Here is a 20,516-nt window from a genome sequence, read left to right on the forward strand (position 1 = left end):
AAGGAACACATGGCAATGACAGTCTGAATCATTTTTTTTTTTAATAAACCTTCAAAAGAACAATGTTCTGTTGAGCAAAATTCAGTAGCATTCTGTAAACATTAATTTAAGGAAATCAATAGACTCAGTGAGCTAAAGCCATATTGCAAGATAAACTGGCCAGAGTGCCACTTTGTCAAATAGATTTTCGTTTTCTCGGCTAGATAAAGACAGTTTCAAAACGGGGCAAACGTGTTGCAACCAAGGTTTGAAAAGTATGTGGCCTTCAAACACTCTGCTTGTTCCTACTACAAAGCTGGATAAACAGACTTTAAAAATGATAAGATGGTTTAGAATTGATTTGGCTTTCAAATTTTACGTGTAGTAGATTTCTTGGTTGTCTCACAGGAAAAGAATAAAAGGAAATACTACGCATTCAGAATAGAAACCGCACTTGGGAGAAGGGGTTAAATTGTCTTGAGAAAGGAAGCTTTGGGGGCAGTGTCAGTTGATGCTCAACTTTAAAAAAGAAAGGAAGAAAGAAATCTTTATTCATGCTGACCTGATGGGCAACAGGCCTCCTTGCCAAAATCCAAAAGCCAAACTCTCTAGTGGGTTTAGGATCAGAGGTTTCAGCTGGTGGAAGCTGCTCCCGTTCTGTGCTCACCATGCAATGTCATGTTAATGCGCGAGGGGTGGGGGTGGGGAAGCCAACCCAGGGCAGGGCTGGGGAAGGAACGTGAGGGAGACCCACACAACTGACCCCAGGTTTCTCTCAGCCAGCCTGAAAGAGCTACAGGGATAATCAGAAAAAGTGGCAAAAGGAAAGCTCGTCTCTCCGTCTGTCGCCACGGCAGGGACCGACACTCAGCTTCCAAGAGAAACCTCCTGACATCTTCCAATGCCACATCAGTCCTTATCAATGCCGGCAGAGTAGCGACAGGCTCTGACATGGTGGAAATGGTCCACTGGAGGAAATATAATAAAAAGAATGAAGAGTCGCATGGAAACTGCAAAGAGGGAGGTTAAGGCTCTAGCTTTCATGGACTCCATGAGCAAGAATCAGAGGAAGTGGACTTTGACTGTAGTGCAGGCAGTAAGGGGCTGCTGTTGGCCATCGCCCCTCATGTGGCCCTCTCTGACAGCACCATGAAGGAAGGGCAGAGACGTGCCCTCAGGCCCTCAGTATTTTCTGTCTCCTCACCTGAATTTGAGTCCTTGTCTTTTAAGAGTGGGTATTTAGAAAATAGAGAATTCACAATAGAATCCCTACACCTTTAAGATGTAGATAACATATGTATCAATAAAAACACCATATGCTTATCAACAACGTGCTAGAATTGAACATTTTGAATAACTGTGACTTTTGGCAATAAAAAAGAATGTCTTAACATCTACTCTACTTGCTAATAATTTGTGCATACATTTTAAACTATGTGAACCTTCCATTGGCAACTCTGCATACACACATCAAGATAAATAAAACCATCTCTCCTATAGCGCCAGAAAAGGAGATACTAGCTTGCTGGGAACAGAATGACAAACGTCATCATAATAAACTCAATGAGACTGTCAAAATTATTTTGTGGGGCTGAAATCTGGTTCACCGAATATGATGAAAGCAGCTGGTTTATTTGCTCATGCTTGGAAGTCTTGGTGTTATGTATTAGGATACACAATGATTGTTGTGTTATTTGTTGTAATGGAGTAAATTTTCCTTCCCTCTCAAACTCTGCACTTTTCAAAGAGTGACTCCAAGTTTAAACAAACAATAAAACAAATAAAATGAAATGAAAGTCAAATCAGAGGGAAAGTATTAAAATCTAACACTTTCCTCCATCCCTCTCCCCCGAGACGCTACAAAGATACTCTCAGATCTTAAAAACAACTGGAAGCTCTCTGCTGGAATTGTACATCTGGTGAGCTGTTCAGGTAAGAGCTGGACCAATACTATTCCATCAAAGAATCATTGAGTTTTGGAACTTGAGAACTAGAAGGGATCTCAGAGAGTTCATGCTCTACAAAAGAGAGAACCAACCTTAGCCAGGGGTCAGCAAACTTTTCCTGTAAAGGGCTAGATAGTAAAATACCCAGGCTTCCTGGGCCACATTCAGTCTCTGTTGCATATTCTTCTTCTTTTTTCAACCTTTTAATCTATAAAAACCTTGCCTAGCTCAGAGTCATAAAAAACAGTTTGAGGGCCAGATCTGGCCAGGAAGCCGTAGTTTGCCAATCTCTGCTCTTAGCCAAACCTGGAGGCTAGCACTTTTTCTGAAGCCCTCCTGCTCTTTGGTTCTTTACTAATCCTGTGTGCCTCACGGGGTCAGCACACTAATTGTTCTTGGAGGGTAGCGGGGATGGACTCGCTCAGATTCAATCTGCAATGTCACGCCATTCCGCAGATGCATTTAAGGCTGCCCTTGTCCATGGGAGTAGGGTTAATAAACAATATGCAGAGATGGTCAAGAACCAGGAAGACTTGAGTCTTGCCCTGCCTTGATTAGAAGCTTTTCATTAGGAACTTTCCTGCCACTATATATTCAAATTACTAAATGGAGGCATCCATCCCTCCTTCACGACACATCTAATGAATCAGCTTGATGCCTAGATGGAAAAATAAGCACTGTACCAGTCACTCGGTCGTGTTAACTAAATTCCCTGCAAGTCAGAGCCATGAATTATGTGCCACGGATATCTAAGTTCAAGACAGGCTGATAGTGCTTGGAGTTTAACTTTTGCTACAATTACCGGGCGAGGTGGTAAAATAGATAGGGCCAAGCTTGGTGCCATTCTTGGATGGGAGATTATCCAAAAACAACAGGGCATAAACTCTCCAATATTGCACGAAGGGAAGCTGGGGCACAGATAATCCACAGGTACTCCTGTTTCGTTCGAGAATGCATTACGTGATTGTTTTCTACAGCAGATTTACCTTCATAATTAAGCTTTGCCTAGGCCAACATCAGTCTGCGTGCCCTGCGTTCATGTTGATGGAGCAATGTGAGTGAGGAGCCTAGGGAGAAACTGTTAGGAAGCGGGCTTCAGGCAGGTTGATGAGAATAGCACTGCTCACAGTAAGCACCAAAGAAGGCACTGTGAGATCCAGATGAAAATCGAACAGAGCTTCAGAGAACACCAGATCATGGGAGATACTGCTACTCTGCTGACGATAGCTTATGCATCCCAAGTAATATCTGCTTGCTTTGGGAAAGGACTGGGCTTAAAGGCCTCAATCCCATCTTTTGGTTTTGACTGAAAGATTTTTGTTCTGTCAGAGAAATTCCGTTTTATACTTCTAGGGAATTCTATTGGTCTCTCCTCCACAATTACCCTTTGCAAAACTAAAAGTGAGCTGTATTTCAAAAGCAACCTAAGAGCTCATGAATGGCTTTGAAATTCCTTTTTCAAGAAAGGTAAATAGTTTGAAAAGGCAGAAAAACAGATTCCAGAATGGCCCCAGGAGTCTTTGGAAGTCCTCTAACCCACACCAACACCTAATGGGACTGGAGGTAACGTTTGCAGCGGGGAGCCTTAGGATGCTGTCAAGACCCAGAACTGGCCCTGCTGAAAGGCAATTCCAGGAGTTTACATACACATTATCCTGTACACCTTCAGGTCACTTAAAATGATAAATCTTTGAAAATAGTCTCTACACTAGAGGAAATGTAGTGGCCTTGAACCCACAGTCTTGCATGTTCTTCCACCTACTTCTGCTCTGCTCATCTCTCTGCCTTCACCCCCACGCTTGCTCTTGGTGAATGTATCATCTTTTAGTAAAAGTCACTTTTAGTACCAGATTTCATTTTAAAATGTTAAGGTCGCCTTAAAAAAACCAGAAGTTGGCGACAATAACCATAAGAAAGATGAAAAATACATATCCAAATAATTTATGTGAGGATTTGATACCTACCGACCACAACACACACACATACAAAATCCCAATGGAAAAGACTTTCATGCTGTAGATTACTAGCACGTTGGGAGTACTTAAAGGAAAGGATGGTGTTGCTTTTGCAAAAATTACCAACCGAGCCTAGCAGCAAACGTAATTATACCCCTAAAACAACTATTTCTTTGCTGAAAGAGGGGAGATGTATATTATACAGAGGTAACCTAAAACAACTATTTCTTTACTGAAAGAGGGGAGATGTTGTATGTTATACAGAGGTTAATACTTATTACAATTGTTGATTGTCTGCGTTGAGGTGTGGCGTAGTGGAATGCGTATGAGGACAGGTATATGGTCACTCCCGTAGTTTGTTTAGGTCCATACCATCTCCTAGAAAACCCACAGGCATGAGGGCTTCACGGACAAATGTCCTCATTGTTTGGCTGCCCTAGCCAACACAACAAATAAAGTGAGCAGCAAGTATAATGACTAGTGCCAAATCAGTCAATAAATTGTTTATGAATTTGAAAAATTAGTCTATAATCCCAGCAAGGGAGTTGCCACATCTCCAAGGGCACTGTTGAGATTAAGATCTGTAAAGAGGGCCTTGGGAGAACACTAAAACGTGCACGCTGGAGATTTTTACTGGGCTAATTAAGCCACAGCAAAACCTCAAGGGTGGAAGTGGCCCCCGTGGACACTGTCTGGATTCCCAGGGGCTCCACAATCCCTGCGTAAAGCTTTGCATCACGCCCAGGATTTATTTAGAGAATGGAGAAGGTCTTCTATTCCAGAATCACAGAATTTCAGAGCTAGAACAAAGCTCTGTGTTTAATCTTATTACTTTACAGGTGAGCAAAGTGGAGCCCAAGGAGGCAGGTGTTGCCAAGAGCAGAGGTGTTCCTCCTACCATACTCTATCATCTCATCGCTGTTCTTCTCCTCTGGAACCCAAGACTCCAGAATCCCGGAGCTGTTCAGGACTGGTGTCGCTTTTACAGCCACACTTGGGGCAGAGGAATCACCTTCTCTTTTTCAAACCAGTTTTGCATTGACTCTTTGTCCCAATTCTGATGAGAACTCCCTGTTTGCTCATTTGTTTGTTTTCCTATTTAGGGTCAGTAGGAAATGATGCAATAGTTGGGCTACTGATAGCAGCCACAAGGTAACTTTTACTTGGCTCTATAAATGAATAAAAGCAAACGCTCATACAGCACTTAGTTTGTGCAATATATTCATGCATATTCATTTAATTCTCACCTAACCTAACTCTGTGAGGTAGGTGCTATTATTTTTCACATTTTCTAGATAAGGAAATTAAGGCACACAGAGGGTAAGGCACTTACCAAGGTTTCACTGCTAGAAAGTGGCAGAACTGGGATTTGATCCCAGGGGCTGGTTCCAGAACCCATTCTCTGAAGTTCTGCACAACGATTAGTCCAGGACCACTGAAACTGGAAAGACTCCCTGAAAGAATTCCCTTTTAGGATTTCAAGATGATGCTTTTATATAAAATTTATATTAAATTTATATAAAATTTATATAAAATTATATCTACTTGTAAATGAACATTTCGTTTTCTTCCTTGGAATAATTTAGAGACCAGAGCCTTCTTGCTTTAGTCATTTTTACAGACTCAGGCCCAAGACTAAGGCTGTGTCTTCATGACGTCAGATACTCTGATATTTTATCTACAAAAACACTGAAAACATCTGGACAGCATGGTGGATCTGCCCATTTTTTTATTTGGCTGGATATGTCCTGTAGACACATTCAGATTTGCCAGAATACTTGCCAAGAGTCTCATAAATTGGTCTCATAGGATCATTTTTAACCAATAAGTGCTACTGAGATGCTACTTAAGAAATTCGGCTTCTGAGGATAATCTTTTGGGGCAATCAAAACAGTGCCATCGGGCGTGTGTGTGTGTGAGGTACAATCACCAAACTGTGGTGTGGCTGCCCACACCTGGACTTCTGCCCCATTGTCCAGGAACTGTAACTGTCTGTCAGGAAAACACAGTCATGCCGGAAGCACATTACAGAAGGGCAGGGAAAGTGATCAGGGGCAGTCCACTTACTGTATGAGATTAGACTTTTAAAAAGGATTAGAGCTCCTTAATCTGGAGAGATGAAGATTAACAGGGAGTAATGATCAAAGTCTATAAAATCAGAAAGGAAATGGAGAATATGGCCACAGTCCTGGTCACAAATCCCGGGATATTGTAACAAGGGATATCCCTTTGGAGTTCCAGGGAAATCACTTTAAGAGCCATAAAAAGAAGATACTATTTTCACAGCAGGTAATAAATTTAGAGAATTATTATCTTGAGGAGTGGTATATTCTGAGAATGGAGTCAGGTTTAAAGGAGGTTTAAATAAACCCATGGGTGATAAAACCATAATGATCTAATAATGGGAGGTTAGGAATGTTCTGAGGACATCCTGAGTCTTTTGAAAATGATTCAATCAATGACAGGCACCGGCCTCTCCCAAAGTGCTCCCTGCTCAGGGCCGGGTCTGGGCAGTCCGCTGATCTGACCGCCTCTCTCCGCAGTTTGTCAGTTAGATTGTTCCTAATATTCAGAACGGGGTTCAGTGACCGGAGCACTCTGGAAGCTGGCGCAATACAGCAACTCATTCCTCGGAGGAATCTGAAATGCTTACCAGGGTCTTTGTCCTGGGATTCTGAATTAGAATTCAGGGCGATCATCTGCCCATGATTCCCATAAAAATATAATCTTACTCCTTTAGGTAGACCTTAAGACTAAAATCTGTGTTTTACTCAAAGAGAGAGACATTTAAAACACCTTATGTTGCAGGGGTTGGGGGATAAAAACTGGTTGGACTCTCTATTGGGGAAGCCACTCATGATACGCTAACACAAATCAATTAATTCAAATTTAAGGGGAAATTAAACATACCGATTATGTAGTACCCATCACAGCCCACGATATTAAGCTCTGAAATTTACTGCAGTTAATGTAGAAACCAGCACATCTTAAAAGCTGTAGCTCTGTTAAATATACAGAATAAAACTTCTGAGAAATGTTTTAGCTCATTTCCAAAATAGCCAGGTGTTAATCACTTGAAATATCTAATAACAGGTCATTGTTGGGGGCTGGGAAGGTTATGAGAGCAGAAGGAGGGAGCAGGGGACTTTGGTAGGGGGTTGAGTGGAGATTGAAGATTCCATTCAGAGAAAAGGAACCTTCAGACGACTATAACATGCACAGCGAGGCATGAAGAATCTTCTCTGTATGCGCATTTTAGACTGCTTTCTGAAAATTGGTAAAATGTGGTAATGTGCAGAAGCAAATAAAGGAGCCAAGGAGAGGGAAGGGGTGGCGAGAGGTGGGTATGGAGGAGAAAGGAATACATTCTAGGAAGCAATATCTAATAACTCCAAATTCTAACCCTATCTGCCATCATACACTGGGAGTAATCGCTTGGTATCTTTTCAAATTGCGAGTTTGAAAACGTCAGTCCTCATGTGGGGCAGCTATTCAAAGTCACTATTCATTTGGGGGATGGAAAAGGAGGACGTGGGTACCAGGGTGAGGATGGGTTAAGGCGTAGAGTCACCTTGTTTCACAGCATAGACTTTTGGGTGATTTGGGCAAGAAACCCGGGACATCTGGAGTTCAGAAGTCGAGGAAAATGGGGAAGAAGCAGGAAGATGAATACATGATCATCAGCTACACAAAAGAACGGAGCAAAAAGAAGCCTGGATTTGGGCACTCGCGTCTGGCAAGGAGGCCGGCAGCAGGGCTAATGAAGCATTTGTGGTGTGGGACGTTTGCCAGCGCAACAAAGAAGATGTGCTTGGGCTCTGCAGATGTGCCAGGGCCCCCAGAGCAAAATAATGACATAATCACCATCAGTGTCACAGACCAGACTATACACAAGGTGACAGGGGAGGGGGGGCTGTAATACACACACAGGGAGGACTCGCCATGGCCCATGGCGGCTGCTGCCCTGAGGCCTGGGATGCAGGCAGAACTCCCTCCCTATCCAGCTCCAGCTTGATCTTAAATCCTAAGGTGTGGCTTGTCCCCACCGTGGGTGGATGTTTTTCATCCAATCCCAGCTACACCTGATGAGGCAACAGAAATCTGAAAAGCTTAAGAGAGATGTGGACTGGTTGGAAAAGGCTGAATAAAGAGAAGCAGGGGGAGAAATAGAAGCAGAGAGTTTGGAGTCAAATTCCCTGTCTTCTGCAAAGTTCTCTGCTCAAAATTTCACGAACCTGACCCTGGCCATATGACCTGAGGTATAAATATTATCACGGATGTCAATGTTTCATGCCGTAAAGAAAATGCAGGAAATATTTGGGGGAACCTGAAGGGGGACACAAATTAACCATAAATGGTCCCTCTCAGAGGGAGCGCAAAGGTGACACAAAGGCAGGAGGAAGCCGCCCCTGCCCATTTTAAACAAGGTCTCTCAGCTGGCTTCGTCACCTGCCCATGGCTCCTGCTCGCCAAGGTGGGTGTGTTAGTACAGCTGTCTGGCTTTTAAGTGACTTTTGTCAGTTTGAAAGTGAAAGTCTGTTTGAGGAGCTGAAAGAACAATAGCCCAGAGCCCGGAAGAAGAGCTTGCAGCACAAAGGACTTAGACTACACTAGTGTCCCTTTTCATTGCTTCTAATGAAAGATTCATAAGAATAACTTTAATTTTTTATGACCCCCTTTTTGGTATGACTATATTAGTTGTGTCAACTTCCATATACAGGTTCTCTTTGAATACCGAAAGGTCTGTTGTGAAAGTGTTTCCAAAGAGCCCCAGGGACAGAACTGATGCTGGCCATCCTATAGGTCCCCTCCTCCAGAAGAAACTGCCCGGCAGCCCCAAAGTGGCCGTGAACAGTGCGGTGAAGTGATCTTCGACCTTTTTAATGCGCTGGTTCAACTGCTCCTTGCAAGAACGATTATATTTGTTTTTCTTGGCTTCACTCTATTTAACAGGAACAGTAGTATAATAATCATTAATCGCTCTCCTTTTCCTTTACTTCTCAAATAGCTGTCTCCACATTGCATCTTTATTTTGTGTCTCAGCCAGAAGGGGGGAGGCGGGGAGATTGTATTTGCTTTATGCCATGTTACCAAATAGCGCTGAAGATTGGCTTAAGGTAATCGATGAAGGTGAAAGAATATTTTTAAACTAATTTTACGAATCAAAGTCCTATGGTTCACCAAAAAGAATGTTCGCAAAAATACTTATTCTTGCAAATTTATACTGAGGTAGTTAAAAGAAATGAGTGAACGATTGCTAAATTTTCTGCCCCATGGCTGATAAAGATCTAAAGAGGTGAAGGAAAAGAAAATCCTGAAAGGGGGTGGAATAAGGAAATTTGATTTAAAATGTTATCTGGCATGTGAAAAGGGATCACCAACTTTTGAACCAGCTTTGCTTCGCTAAATGAGTTTGTTTAATCTAGACGAAATAAACAGGCTCGTTTTCAAAAGGTTGTTAGAACTTCTTCAGACGTTTAATCCAGGATGGGCTGAACACAATGATAACATCCCACTGAATGCCCCAACCACCACCAGCGGCTCTCAGCAGAAAACTTGCTCCCTTTCTCCTATTGATAACCCTTTGTGGGCCGAAGAGAAAGAGCCGAGGCAAGGAGAACTGAATCTCAGACAATAGACATCACTCCACACACTGTCTCTGAACTTTCCCCATGTCTGAAGGACAATCAATTATGAAGGCCTTAGGGGTAGGTCGAAGCAAGGGAAAACCCACTGCCGTCCCAGCACCGCGGCTGCCACCTCTGTGTTTGCTAAATGGCTTCGCCTGTTGGGGTACTGCCACCAAGAGAGCCAACAGATCATGGGGGGGGGGAGGGGAGAGAGGAAAGCAAAAGATTTTTTTGTGTGTGCGCCTGCCCTTGTATAATTCTATTCTCACTGTGAACTCATCCATACACAAAACACAAGGACAATTTTTTTTTTTTTAAGAGAGAAAAGCCACAGGGTAGGTTGCAACAGAAACGGCCTCTCAGTGGTGTGTTAAAAAGGATGGTCTTTTCACCAAATCATTTCACAGAGGCAAAACAGACAAACACAAAGAGTTGAGACTTTTTCTCCGACATTAAATGGAGTAACTGATAAGGTCAGACATATGATACCTAAAGACACGAATCTGTGAACTCTTGAAGTCAAAGGGCCTCTCTGTGCCGAGGAACAATCTTTCAAAGGAAATAGATCATAGAACTCCACAGAATCCGCTTTAAACTTTATGAAGCAGGAGGAGAAAAAGCTCTAAGTAGGGAAGCTTGACAGAAGAGCCTTGAACTATTTTCTGAAGGAAAGATGAGACCCTCCCTAGGCTGCCACAAAACATCTTTTTTTTTTCTAAAGGCTCCTCTGAACTTTGATATGTGCCAAGACACTGCCATTGAAAGCTGTATAATTATGTGCTATAGCCACTGTAGAAAACGCTTTGTTCACCCCAACAAAGGACAATAAGCAAAGTAAAGCGACATTACACTGTATCTTTTTCTTTAAGAATGTTGAGAAAGGTCATGGAATGCTATAACTAATAAAGCTGTTGAGTAAGGAGGTTTTAAAGTTGATCTTACTGTGCTTGAATGTAACCCAATGACAAAAAAGACACAGGGAGCTAAAAATGCAATGACATTACCAAATAGATGATAAATCAATGGGCCCACTTCATTATACTGATCAACACCTTGAATCCCAAAAGGACAGTGGTGCAAAAATGAAGCTCTGTGCATGCACACAATTCTACCTCTGCCCCACCCCCAACCCTCCAACCCCACTTCCAAACCTGGTGTCTTTACCGCTCTCTCCTTCAAATTTCAGGCAATCATTCTGTACAAGGAATATGTTCCCAGACAGCCATGTGTGTACATATATTTAGAGAACATTCATTTAGTCTCTTAAAAGATCAATTTGGCTTGTCAGTGGTGGGACTGGCAAGGAAAGAAATGATAAGGGCTTCTTTTCCTCCTCACCACCCACCAAGAGTGTGTTGTGCGATCATTTAACTGGCTCAGCGGCTTTGAGGCCAAAAGACTCCAACAGCAGTAAAAGGTTTTCACTCGCATGCCGGTTTTCCAAATGATCACTCATATTTAAGTATCTATTTGGAGCAGAGGGAAGCGCTTCCTAATCCACCTGTCCTCATTTTTCTTTAAAGAGATGACAACGCGAATGAAAGATTTCCAAAGAGATTAAATCTTCTTACACGTGTGTTGTGTTGAAAGCAGGAGTGGGTTGGGAATGGGGGTGAGAATGTATTCACGGTGGAGAGAATGTATTCAGTACGCGTATTTAAGTGTGCATGACTTTAGGTGGGTGTTGGGGGTCGAGTGGATGTGAGAGGTGCTGCTTTTTTATTTTTTCTCTTTCCAAGACAGAAGACAGCAAACACTGAAGGAGGTCTGCCGAGTACCCTTCTTGCCAGTCATGTGACACCTAGAAAAAAGTCAAACCCACAGGCTCTCGGATGAAGCACCTCCCTGGCAAGATATTAATAACTTAAGAAATGACATTTACAAGCCTGCTAATCAATGAATGAAGTTCCCCATTCTATTTATTTCTAAGCCTTCCAGCCAAAAGCCTTGGTCTTTAGTGAGGGCAAGGAAGGTTAGTCACCCTTACTGGGAATTTGGACTCTGCCTACAGATAAATGGCTAGCCACTGATGGGCTTATGAAGGATGCCTGGCTGACCACAGTTGTGGGGAGAGCTACCTCATGGCACTCAAGAAGGAGAAAGAGTGCTCAATTTGGCCTTGGAAATTGACAGTGATCATTCCTTCTTTCTTGCCACAGTTGTGAGGGAAACAAAAAAACAATAAAATCCAACTCATATGTCCCTAAAGTCAGAAGTATCAACCTGCATGAAGGTGTCTGCTGCATTCTCTCCTTAATTTACATGCAAGACCATCCCCAAACCCCTACTCTTTGGATCATCCTTCCTTTCCTAGCTGCTCCACATAAAATGACCTTGTTAGACTCCATAACGCAGTCAAACAAGGGTGGTATGTCTTTTGGCTCCTTAAGTAGCACAATTAATCTTAGGGAGTTACGCGGGTTGGTTGCCCTAGTTGGGTTCTTTGCAAAAATGTGTAAACCAGCCTCGGAAATTGACAGTGATCATTGCCTCCTTTCCCTGCCACAGTTGTGAAGGAAACAAAAAAGCAATACAATCCAACTCCTATGCCCCTGAAGTCAGAAGTATCAGTATGATTTAAAAACTGGGAAGGAATCCCAAACCTCCTTTCCCTCCCCATAAAAAAAATTTTGGAAGCTCTTCAAAGTGGAAGTGAGAATGAAGCATGGCAATATATACCATAACACCTGGAAAGACAAATTTATTGTTGCCAATCTCATTAAACGTGAGAAGTAAAAGTGAAAGATGCAGCCTGTAATTGAACACCCCTCTCCTGCACACCTTCACAAACTCATGTTCAGAAGCGAGACGTCCCACTCCATGGGATATAGCTAACTTTATTCCCCTTAACACAAACAAAAAGTGTAGTTCATGTTTTTCCCCACTTTGGTGTCTTCTTCCACATCCCCTGGGTCTTCTCAAGCTCTCACCACCCTAAGTCTGAATGCTGTGCCAAGAATCTTGGCAATTGTGTAAACTGATACAAAAGGCAGAACAAGTTCTCCTGTCACTCAGAAGGTCCTGACTCATAAAGGCCAGGAAATGCAGGGTCTACAAGAGGAGAGAGATTCAAGCCACTCCCTCTTTGCTAGTGATAAACCTTCCCCATCTGCTTTATTTTCCTGTAGGCCAGGGGTCAGCAACCACTCTAGCCTTGAGAGCCATCAGCAGCAGGGGCTGGAGGGGGATGGTGCTAAGCAATGACAGAGGTGCCACCAGCAAGCTGTGACAGAGCAGAGATGGAGCAGAAAGCTGCAAAAAGACAAGCAGTTAGAGAAAAGAAAGAAGGAAGAAGAAAGTTATAGCGAAGGAGGGCAAGTATCAGCCTGATTCTCTCTTGCTCTACCTGTCCTCACTCATTTAGAATTACTTTAAAAACAGTATAAATCTTTAGGCAAACTGAAGTTTTTCTTGTTATTAATATCCATATCACTATTATTGCTCACATTAAATAATATTGATAAAACACTTACAAGAGTTCGCAGGACAGAGTAAACAGTCAATAAATGTTAGCTATTTTATTATTGCTACAAACAACTGATGGAGAAATTTAGAAACATAATCCATAAGATGTATGATTATTTGACCAGCTAATACTCAGTTGGGTTCACATATGCCTTTGAATTGACTGGATCTTTGAGCATCATACAGACATAACTTCAGAGACTCTCTACCATGCTCCATCTCTGCTTAAAAATTGAAAAAGAAAGAAGGTGTACAGTTCTATACTTTGCCATCCTCTCCACTTGCTCATATGAGACTGCAGATTCATTTTACTTCATCTTAGGCGAAACTTAAATACAAAAGTCAAGCAGTGCACACACTATCAGTGGAGATATTCAGCTTGAGGTGCCAGGTCCACTGTTGGCTCACAGCCATGGCCCACACTGGTAAAGCTACAACGATAAGACCAGTGGCTTTTTAAGCATCTCACTTAAGCACTGACCTCCACGCACAAAGGCATAGAAAAGAACGGATCATCTTATCTGAAGCTTTTGCTAGCAAATGTACCAAACCGAGAGGCTAAATTAAAAGCTATTTAGTGATATTAGGGTCATATGTAGCAGTGGGCAGGTGTATGTGCATATATATGTGTAAGCGTGGGAGTCGAGGGGGCAGGGCAGAATCCATGCTCTTGCTTCTTTCTTACCGCTTTTCCAGAAAGAGCCTGGTTTTTACTGAAGGAGGAATAAGACCCAGAATAGACCAATAACTTGTCAGAAGTCACATGAGAAGCGACAAAATTGTTCCCAGGGCCCCATACTCCTTGCACTGAAGCAGTCTTAAAATAGACACTGGAGATAAAGGAGAGGTGGCCTGGCTAGAAGTGGATATGATTCACAAAGAGAGAAATATCAGATGTTAATCATATTAAAGGAGGATTTAGATGATGCTAAATGGAGCAGCTTGTTGGGTCCCTCTTGATGCCAGCCATCCCGTTTGTGCCACTTGTGCCGTAAGAGATTAAATCTCAACCAGGTAAGGTTTAAACAACCCTTAAAATCCTAATGTGCACTGTAAGGATTTGTTCTCTCCAGTATGTTACGCAGCAAAAATGCAGAACTCATCCCATGAACCTTGGGCGATTCTTTTATGAAGCTTCATCCATGCGGCCAAATGAATATTTGTCATAATAAACTGCAGATAGTTCCCTAGCACATAGGCGAATTCTGTTTGCGTAAAGTTAGAGCAATCGACTTGCCAGAAAGAGGGAGAAAGAGAAATGAAGCTCTGAATAAGATTTCTTTAAAATGTTTAGCCACAGTTATATTCTTCAGCTTTAAAAGAAATCTGGTAGAGTGTTCTGCCAATACAGTAAACCAGTGCTCTGTTACAAGAGAGACTTCAAAACAGCGAAGCAGTACAAGAAGGATCCCCACTTTTAATGCATTCAACCAAAGAAAAACTAGGTTTATAACATGTTTGGCAAGAAAAAATATTTTGGTCTTGGATAGCAAAGATAAATTGGTGGCTTGCAGTATAACCATTCAAAACTTTCAAGGAAAAACCATGACTTCCCCATTGCTAAGCTTCCACATTCAGTTCTTTATAAGCCACCATAACTGATCCGCCCTGCTAAGAACAATGGGAGAACGGCCCAAAAAGGGATGAGCAAGCAGGAAGGGCAGTGGGGATCAGGTCCTTTTATTGACAAGGCCCGATCAAGGTGCCCCTTTTCCTTTCGAAGTTGAGAACTTCTTGGGCATTTCTGGGTACCTATCTATGTGAGGAAAGTGAGGATATTAACACAAGCTCCCTGCATGAGCAGATGTGGGAGAAAAAATTCCTATCCTTGAGATGATAACACAAGAAAAGGACCAACTTTGTCAAGCCACAGCCCATCTACTCTCATCATCAGGGGGTTCAGCCTGCAGAACTCTTGCCATATTCCCACCTCCAACTATTGTTGCTTCAGCCAGCAGGGCTCAGCAAAATGCCTTTGTGAGTACTGGGAGATTTGCTAGTGTTGTCTCACAGAGAGTCATCAGGTTGCAATGAAAAATGTTTGCTGAGGCACCACATTAGCCAGTAAAGAAATGCCTTACTCATAGCCACACTTCTCTCATTGTTGCATGGATATTGCTTTCTGGGAATCGTCTACACTGCTTGGTGTGTATCTAGAATGTGCACATTGTAGATATATGTAAGTGTGTACAAGAGTGCATGAACAAGGAGCAGTGTGCTTGCGAAGCTACACATAAGTGAAATAAACACGCAAGTCTCTCCTCCAAAAAAGAACAAAAATGGAACAAAATAAAAGATGTTGATGGCTCTCTTGTAATAGGTACTTGGTAGATTTTCATACCATTTCTTCCATAAAAGAAACAAATGCTGATTAAAGTTAGAACCATGGAATCACTCCCTGATCAACATTTCTAGACTGTTTTAGAAAACAACATTTGCAGTTACCACTGCACATAGCATATGTCAGCTCAAAAGACATGCCAGAACCTAAGTAGGAAAATGGCCTATTGGAGCAGGGAACTCTTCTCTGGAAAGGGAATCGCTCTGTGTGCGTTCCTTGCTGCCATTTTCTTGGGATTCTCCAGTTCCCTTGTCTGTGGCCAAACGTGAGCAGCAGAGTCGGTCATGGGAAAGGATAAGGAAGTGGGGCAGCTTCCCAGGACTGACGGGAACCACGGGCAGCTCCTCATTGCTGCTCTGCCTCCTACTCTACTGGGGGATGCATCTGTGAGATACCAAGGCAAAAACAGATTTGGGGGGCATTTCTAAAGAAAATAAATTTTTTTTAAAAAAAGGGAGATGACCGAAAAATAAAGAGGAGTTCCTACCTCAAAGTCATTTGCTTTATTGTAGTGCATGTTCAGAGCCCTGTACAGCTCACAGTCTCTGGTTATGGACAGCTCTTCAGTACTGGTGACTCCATCGTTGATGGCTTGACGTGCGTACTTCTCCATCTGAATGTAGTAAAACTCACGGAAATTGCTGAACCACTTGATGAGCTGAGAGGTAATGCATCTGTTGAACTGTTAAATCGAAGCATTAAAAAGGATGAGAACATTGCCATTTTCTTCATTCATTCTTTAAACATTTGAAGCATTTTTAAAGTTCCCCTTGCCTCTTTACTTGGAAAGGTATGTTTTTAATTCCACTAAAATGGTGGCAAGAGAGGTGAGAGCAAGGATATACTTACAGGATATTATAAAATCTATCAACAGTGGAAATCACATCACAATCCTCCACATTTAAAATGGAAAACTCACATTCTAAATCTGATTTTCCTTATTTTAAACATTGTTCTTCAACTTTCAGTAGAACAAACTGCATTTGTATACTCTATAGAAATTCATTCAAGCCATAGAATCCTGGGAAGAGTTACTTCGAAGTACCACAGATGATGGACCACATGACTTCCCCACTTGCCTGATTTTTTTTTTAAATAAAAATTTTTGTCCCCACGTGACGGCCTTGTTCAATGCTGGAAAATGCCCTTCACACAAAAAGGGAGGAATCTGGCATTTGCTTAATTTTTGGTAACGGGTGATCCCCATGGCCATCCGGCTATGATTCCACTTAATGTTTGCACATGGTACTCACATCCGGTGCTGTCTGGTGAGACCCCCTTGCCTGTTCATACACTTCCTACAGCCAGCACAGGATAAGACCCACACTCTCTTCCATTGGAGTCTATGCTGCTTGGGAGGTGTGGTTAAGACACAGTATACACATGGCATAGACAGAATCTTTATTACTTTTTTTTAAATGCCAAGTTACTATAACATGATTAGGCTTTAAAACTTTGTTTACCAAGGTTTCCCGATGACCTTTTAAATGAAGATGTCTTCCTGGATTCACTGCAAATGATACCATTCTTATTGACAGTCCCCTGTTCACGTAAAGGACAGATGCATCTCAACTTGCCAAGTCAAAACCAATAAATCCATAGCTTTATATCAGGCGGGCTGACAGACAACCCCCTGCCTTTTGTCATTACAGGCATTCCCTTCCCTGGGCCCCCAGAAAAAGATGTACATTCATCAAAAATCAACAAAGACCACTTATCAAACGCTGGCCATGAGAACATCCAGACTCCAACAAGATGACAGCTAAAGTGTGTATTGGGGCTGTAATTACTACACAGAAAGTTGTTTCTATCCTAGCAAAGATAATAAATGAATGAAAATTTATGGCAGAGAATGGAAGTAACAAGGAAACAGAAGCAGGGAGACTGGTGTTTCCCCCAAAAGGCCAACTTGCATCATAATTGCCATGGAGTTGCAAGGGCCCTTACAGATAATTGACCAGAAAATGATTAAGTCATCAGCAAATCGCTTCTGCTTGCAAGAGTTCAAACATGTACTTAACCTATCCAAGAATTATATTTTCACTCTGTGTGTCTGCTCTGTCTCTATTCAGCCTTGCGGGGAACCCGATTAAAAAGACAACTGAAGGACCCCCGTTATCTGATCTTCTGGTTGCCGATTTCAATAGAACTTAAACCCATTACGATTTGCTGAACTTGGAGTTCTTTCCATTTTATCTCAGCAGTAAAATACACTGTCCAAATTTCCAGACACTGAGATAAGGACTACAGGCCCCCGTGACGGCTTACTGTTCCTTTTTAATTCTTTTAGAATAAGAAACAAAACATTACAAAATGATAGCAGGCTGTGCACTGGGGAATGAAAATTGCTTTGACATGGAGATTAGGCTTCTGCATTGTTACAAGACATTGTCTCATATGGACAAGAGTACTGTAGAGGAAAAAAATAGAAGGGTATTTTTTTTTTCTAGAATGGTCATGAATGACCTAATGGGGGAGGACAAAAAAGTAAGTGCACTTGCCATTATTTAGGAATGGGACATAAAGGGAGATTTAAAGCTTATTGTTAGAGAATGGAAATACCAGAGAGAAAGAATGGGCAAAAACAACAGACTCCCCAAACATGAGACAAGTGAAATGACCAGCACAACAGCTTGAAGAACAGGGTTTCCCTCCACCAGCAGTGAACTGAAATTTGTTCGCTTTTAGCTGCTGGCTAAAAGCAAAGGCAGGCCCCTGCTTTTCCAGATATTCATATCGGGGGAGAAAAAGTGTGAAAACTTTAAAGAGTTAATTTCCCCAGTTCTGTAGTGGCTTACAAGAAAAGGTTCAATTGTTCTATAAAGGAAAGCTCTGTAGTGTGTTAATGTGTTACTGCAAAAACTAATCGCTACAATAAAGAGGCTGTGTTTCCACAGTGTACGAGTCTCTGTGACTTTGATTAATGCTTCCCACGGGACATCTCAGCCTCAATATGGGCTGAAGAAACTTCCTAAATATTCAATGAGCATGGTCAAAAGATGTATAAAACAAATCAATCTGACACCTTAATCTGGCTAGGCAGCAGTTGACTCAAGGGGTGGAGGGAATAAGATACATCATTTAACACTGCCGGCTTGAAAAGCTGTGAGCGTCTGTTCTTCAAAGCTAAAATGACACTGAATCTGTTGTACTTAGTGGTCTAAGAGTTATTAGTTTATACATTAAAATCAACACCCAGTCTTGCACAGGAAAAGACGGTGGGGCCCATCGATCCTCGGCATCTCTCTCGCATTTGCCTCCTTGTCCTTCTTGAAAGATTTGAAGCCCTGATGAGCTGAGCTTTTTGTCTGGCTAAATGTCGTGGTGAGGGAATTAAGCTGGACTCTCTGTGAGAATGTGGAACTTTGGTTAGAGTCTTACTCTAGGAGTAAAACCAAGCTGGCCCTGGTTTCATCCTTTGTACACATCATCACTGTAGAAGAACCTCTCTCACCAAGCCAACGTCTCTGAATTATTGAGCATGTCCCCCTACCTCTTTCTTTCCATGGTAATTTAAAAGCATTCACCTCCTACCCAAATGCAATTCACTTGTGGAGAGAAGTGCTGTATCTATTCCTAAGGAAAAACACAAAGGAGAGTGGATCACCCTGGCTGGGCTCACCTTCGGGAGCGAGCTGGAGGATTAACTGAGTCTAGCACTATCTTCCAAGAGTGTCTTTAATGACACCGAGGCTATGCCTTATTCATGAAACAAAATATTTTCTGGTCATATTGTTTCTCCTGGTTTTTACTTGCAAAACTAACTTCTGATCACTATTTGAGATGAAACCACTTTATGATTTGGAAAGTTACCTTTTGCTAGAATTAAGAATTTTCTCTTGGATGAATGCGGCCACTATCAAGTATAGGCTTGTGTCATTGTGGCAAGTATTACTTGGTCCACAGACACGTGAATATATCTTTTTCAAGGTATATGATGCAGGGTTCCATTTCTGATAAAACCCTAAGGTCCCTTCCCCAATTTCAGGGACCTCTCAATTAATTCTACCGTGGTTTCTTGAATCCAGACTGAAATAAAATTTGGGATTGTTCAGTCATTTACAGGGAAACATCTAGTTATTTCAGCCTTGCAAATAAGTATCCACATTTATATATCCAGATACAGATTGCGTAGGTATATATATATATGCGCACACACTATATAAACAGCATAATATACATATACATATACATGTGCATGGGTATATGCATTGTCAATATTCAAATTCTGGATTTTCCTTATTGTTAAAAAAATCCAAGAATGATCTGCCATTGTTTTCTAGAAAGTTTCTGGAATACCTTGCCTGGACTCTCCTCTCCTTTCTATGCATGACTTTCCACTATCATCAGTGTAAGCTCAGGGAATACAAATTCATTTATTACTAACAAAAGAAAAACATAATTAGGAAAGTTAAAAAATGTATAATTCATTCCAAAAATAAAAGAGAAATGACCTTCGGTGATTTTCTGCTTTGCCTTATATCCCCTACTGTTTCCCCTCCATTAGAGTGGATAATTGGGAGTTAACCAGACTCACATATACTTTAACAGCCTTCTCTCTCAGTATGGATACAGTATAATCTGAATATTAGCGCTTTTTTAAATAAAATATTCACCCAGGTATTTGTTATTTACATAGAGTGATTATTTGCAAAGCTGAATGAATAGACATATTTTAAAGGAATGGGAGCAGTTTCTTGTCAGTTTACATTGCGTGGTATTTCTAAAGCTACAGATCAACAATCTCCCCCACCCTTACCCTTCCCCCCACCACACACACGCACACACATACAAAAACATGAATGTTTCTAATATTTACATCTACTGTTGGGTAGTGTTGCTGGCTCAGAATGGCTGCTGCTTTCCACCCTCCAGGTGGCTGCATTTCAATGGTAGGTGAGTGATCCCTATGTATGCAGTTTGTAAAGCTCTTTGGCCTCCTTCTGGATGAAAGGTGCTATACAAATAATATAAGGTATTGTCATTATTATATCACAACACTGCAGATCATTGCACTAAGAGGAGTGAAGGAGGTCACATGGACACCTACACACACACACACACACACACACACGTGTGCACAACACTTTTCTCCCTTTTCTCCGTGTCCCCCTCCTAGAACTAAAGTGTTTGGAGGATTTCCTGAAAGAACTTTGCCAGGTTCTACTAGGCTCTAGAAGCTGGCTCGTCCTCAACCAGT

At 41.9% G+C, this 20,516-nt stretch overlaps 1 protein-coding gene across 9 annotated transcripts in view; it reads right to left on the reverse strand.

Annotated features, from left to right (window-relative positions):
- PROX1 (prospero homeobox 1) overlaps positions 1-20,516 on the reverse strand; it is a 56,648-nt gene that overhangs the window by 12,798 nt on the left and 23,334 nt on the right. For all 9 annotated transcript variants that reach the window (XM_070591584.1, XM_008515143.2, XM_070591582.1 and 6 more), the window contains one exon: positions 15,804-15,998. In XM_070591584.1, the coding sequence (XP_070447685.1) occupies positions 15,804-15,998 (195 nt within the window). The remainder of the gene's footprint in view (positions 1-15,803; positions 15,999-20,516) is intronic.

The sequence above is a fragment of the Equus przewalskii genome, chromosome 23 (assembly GCF_037783145.1).
Source record: "Equus przewalskii isolate Varuska chromosome 23, EquPr2, whole genome shotgun sequence".
Lineage (NCBI taxonomy): Eukaryota > Metazoa > Chordata > Mammalia > Perissodactyla > Equidae > Equus > Equus przewalskii.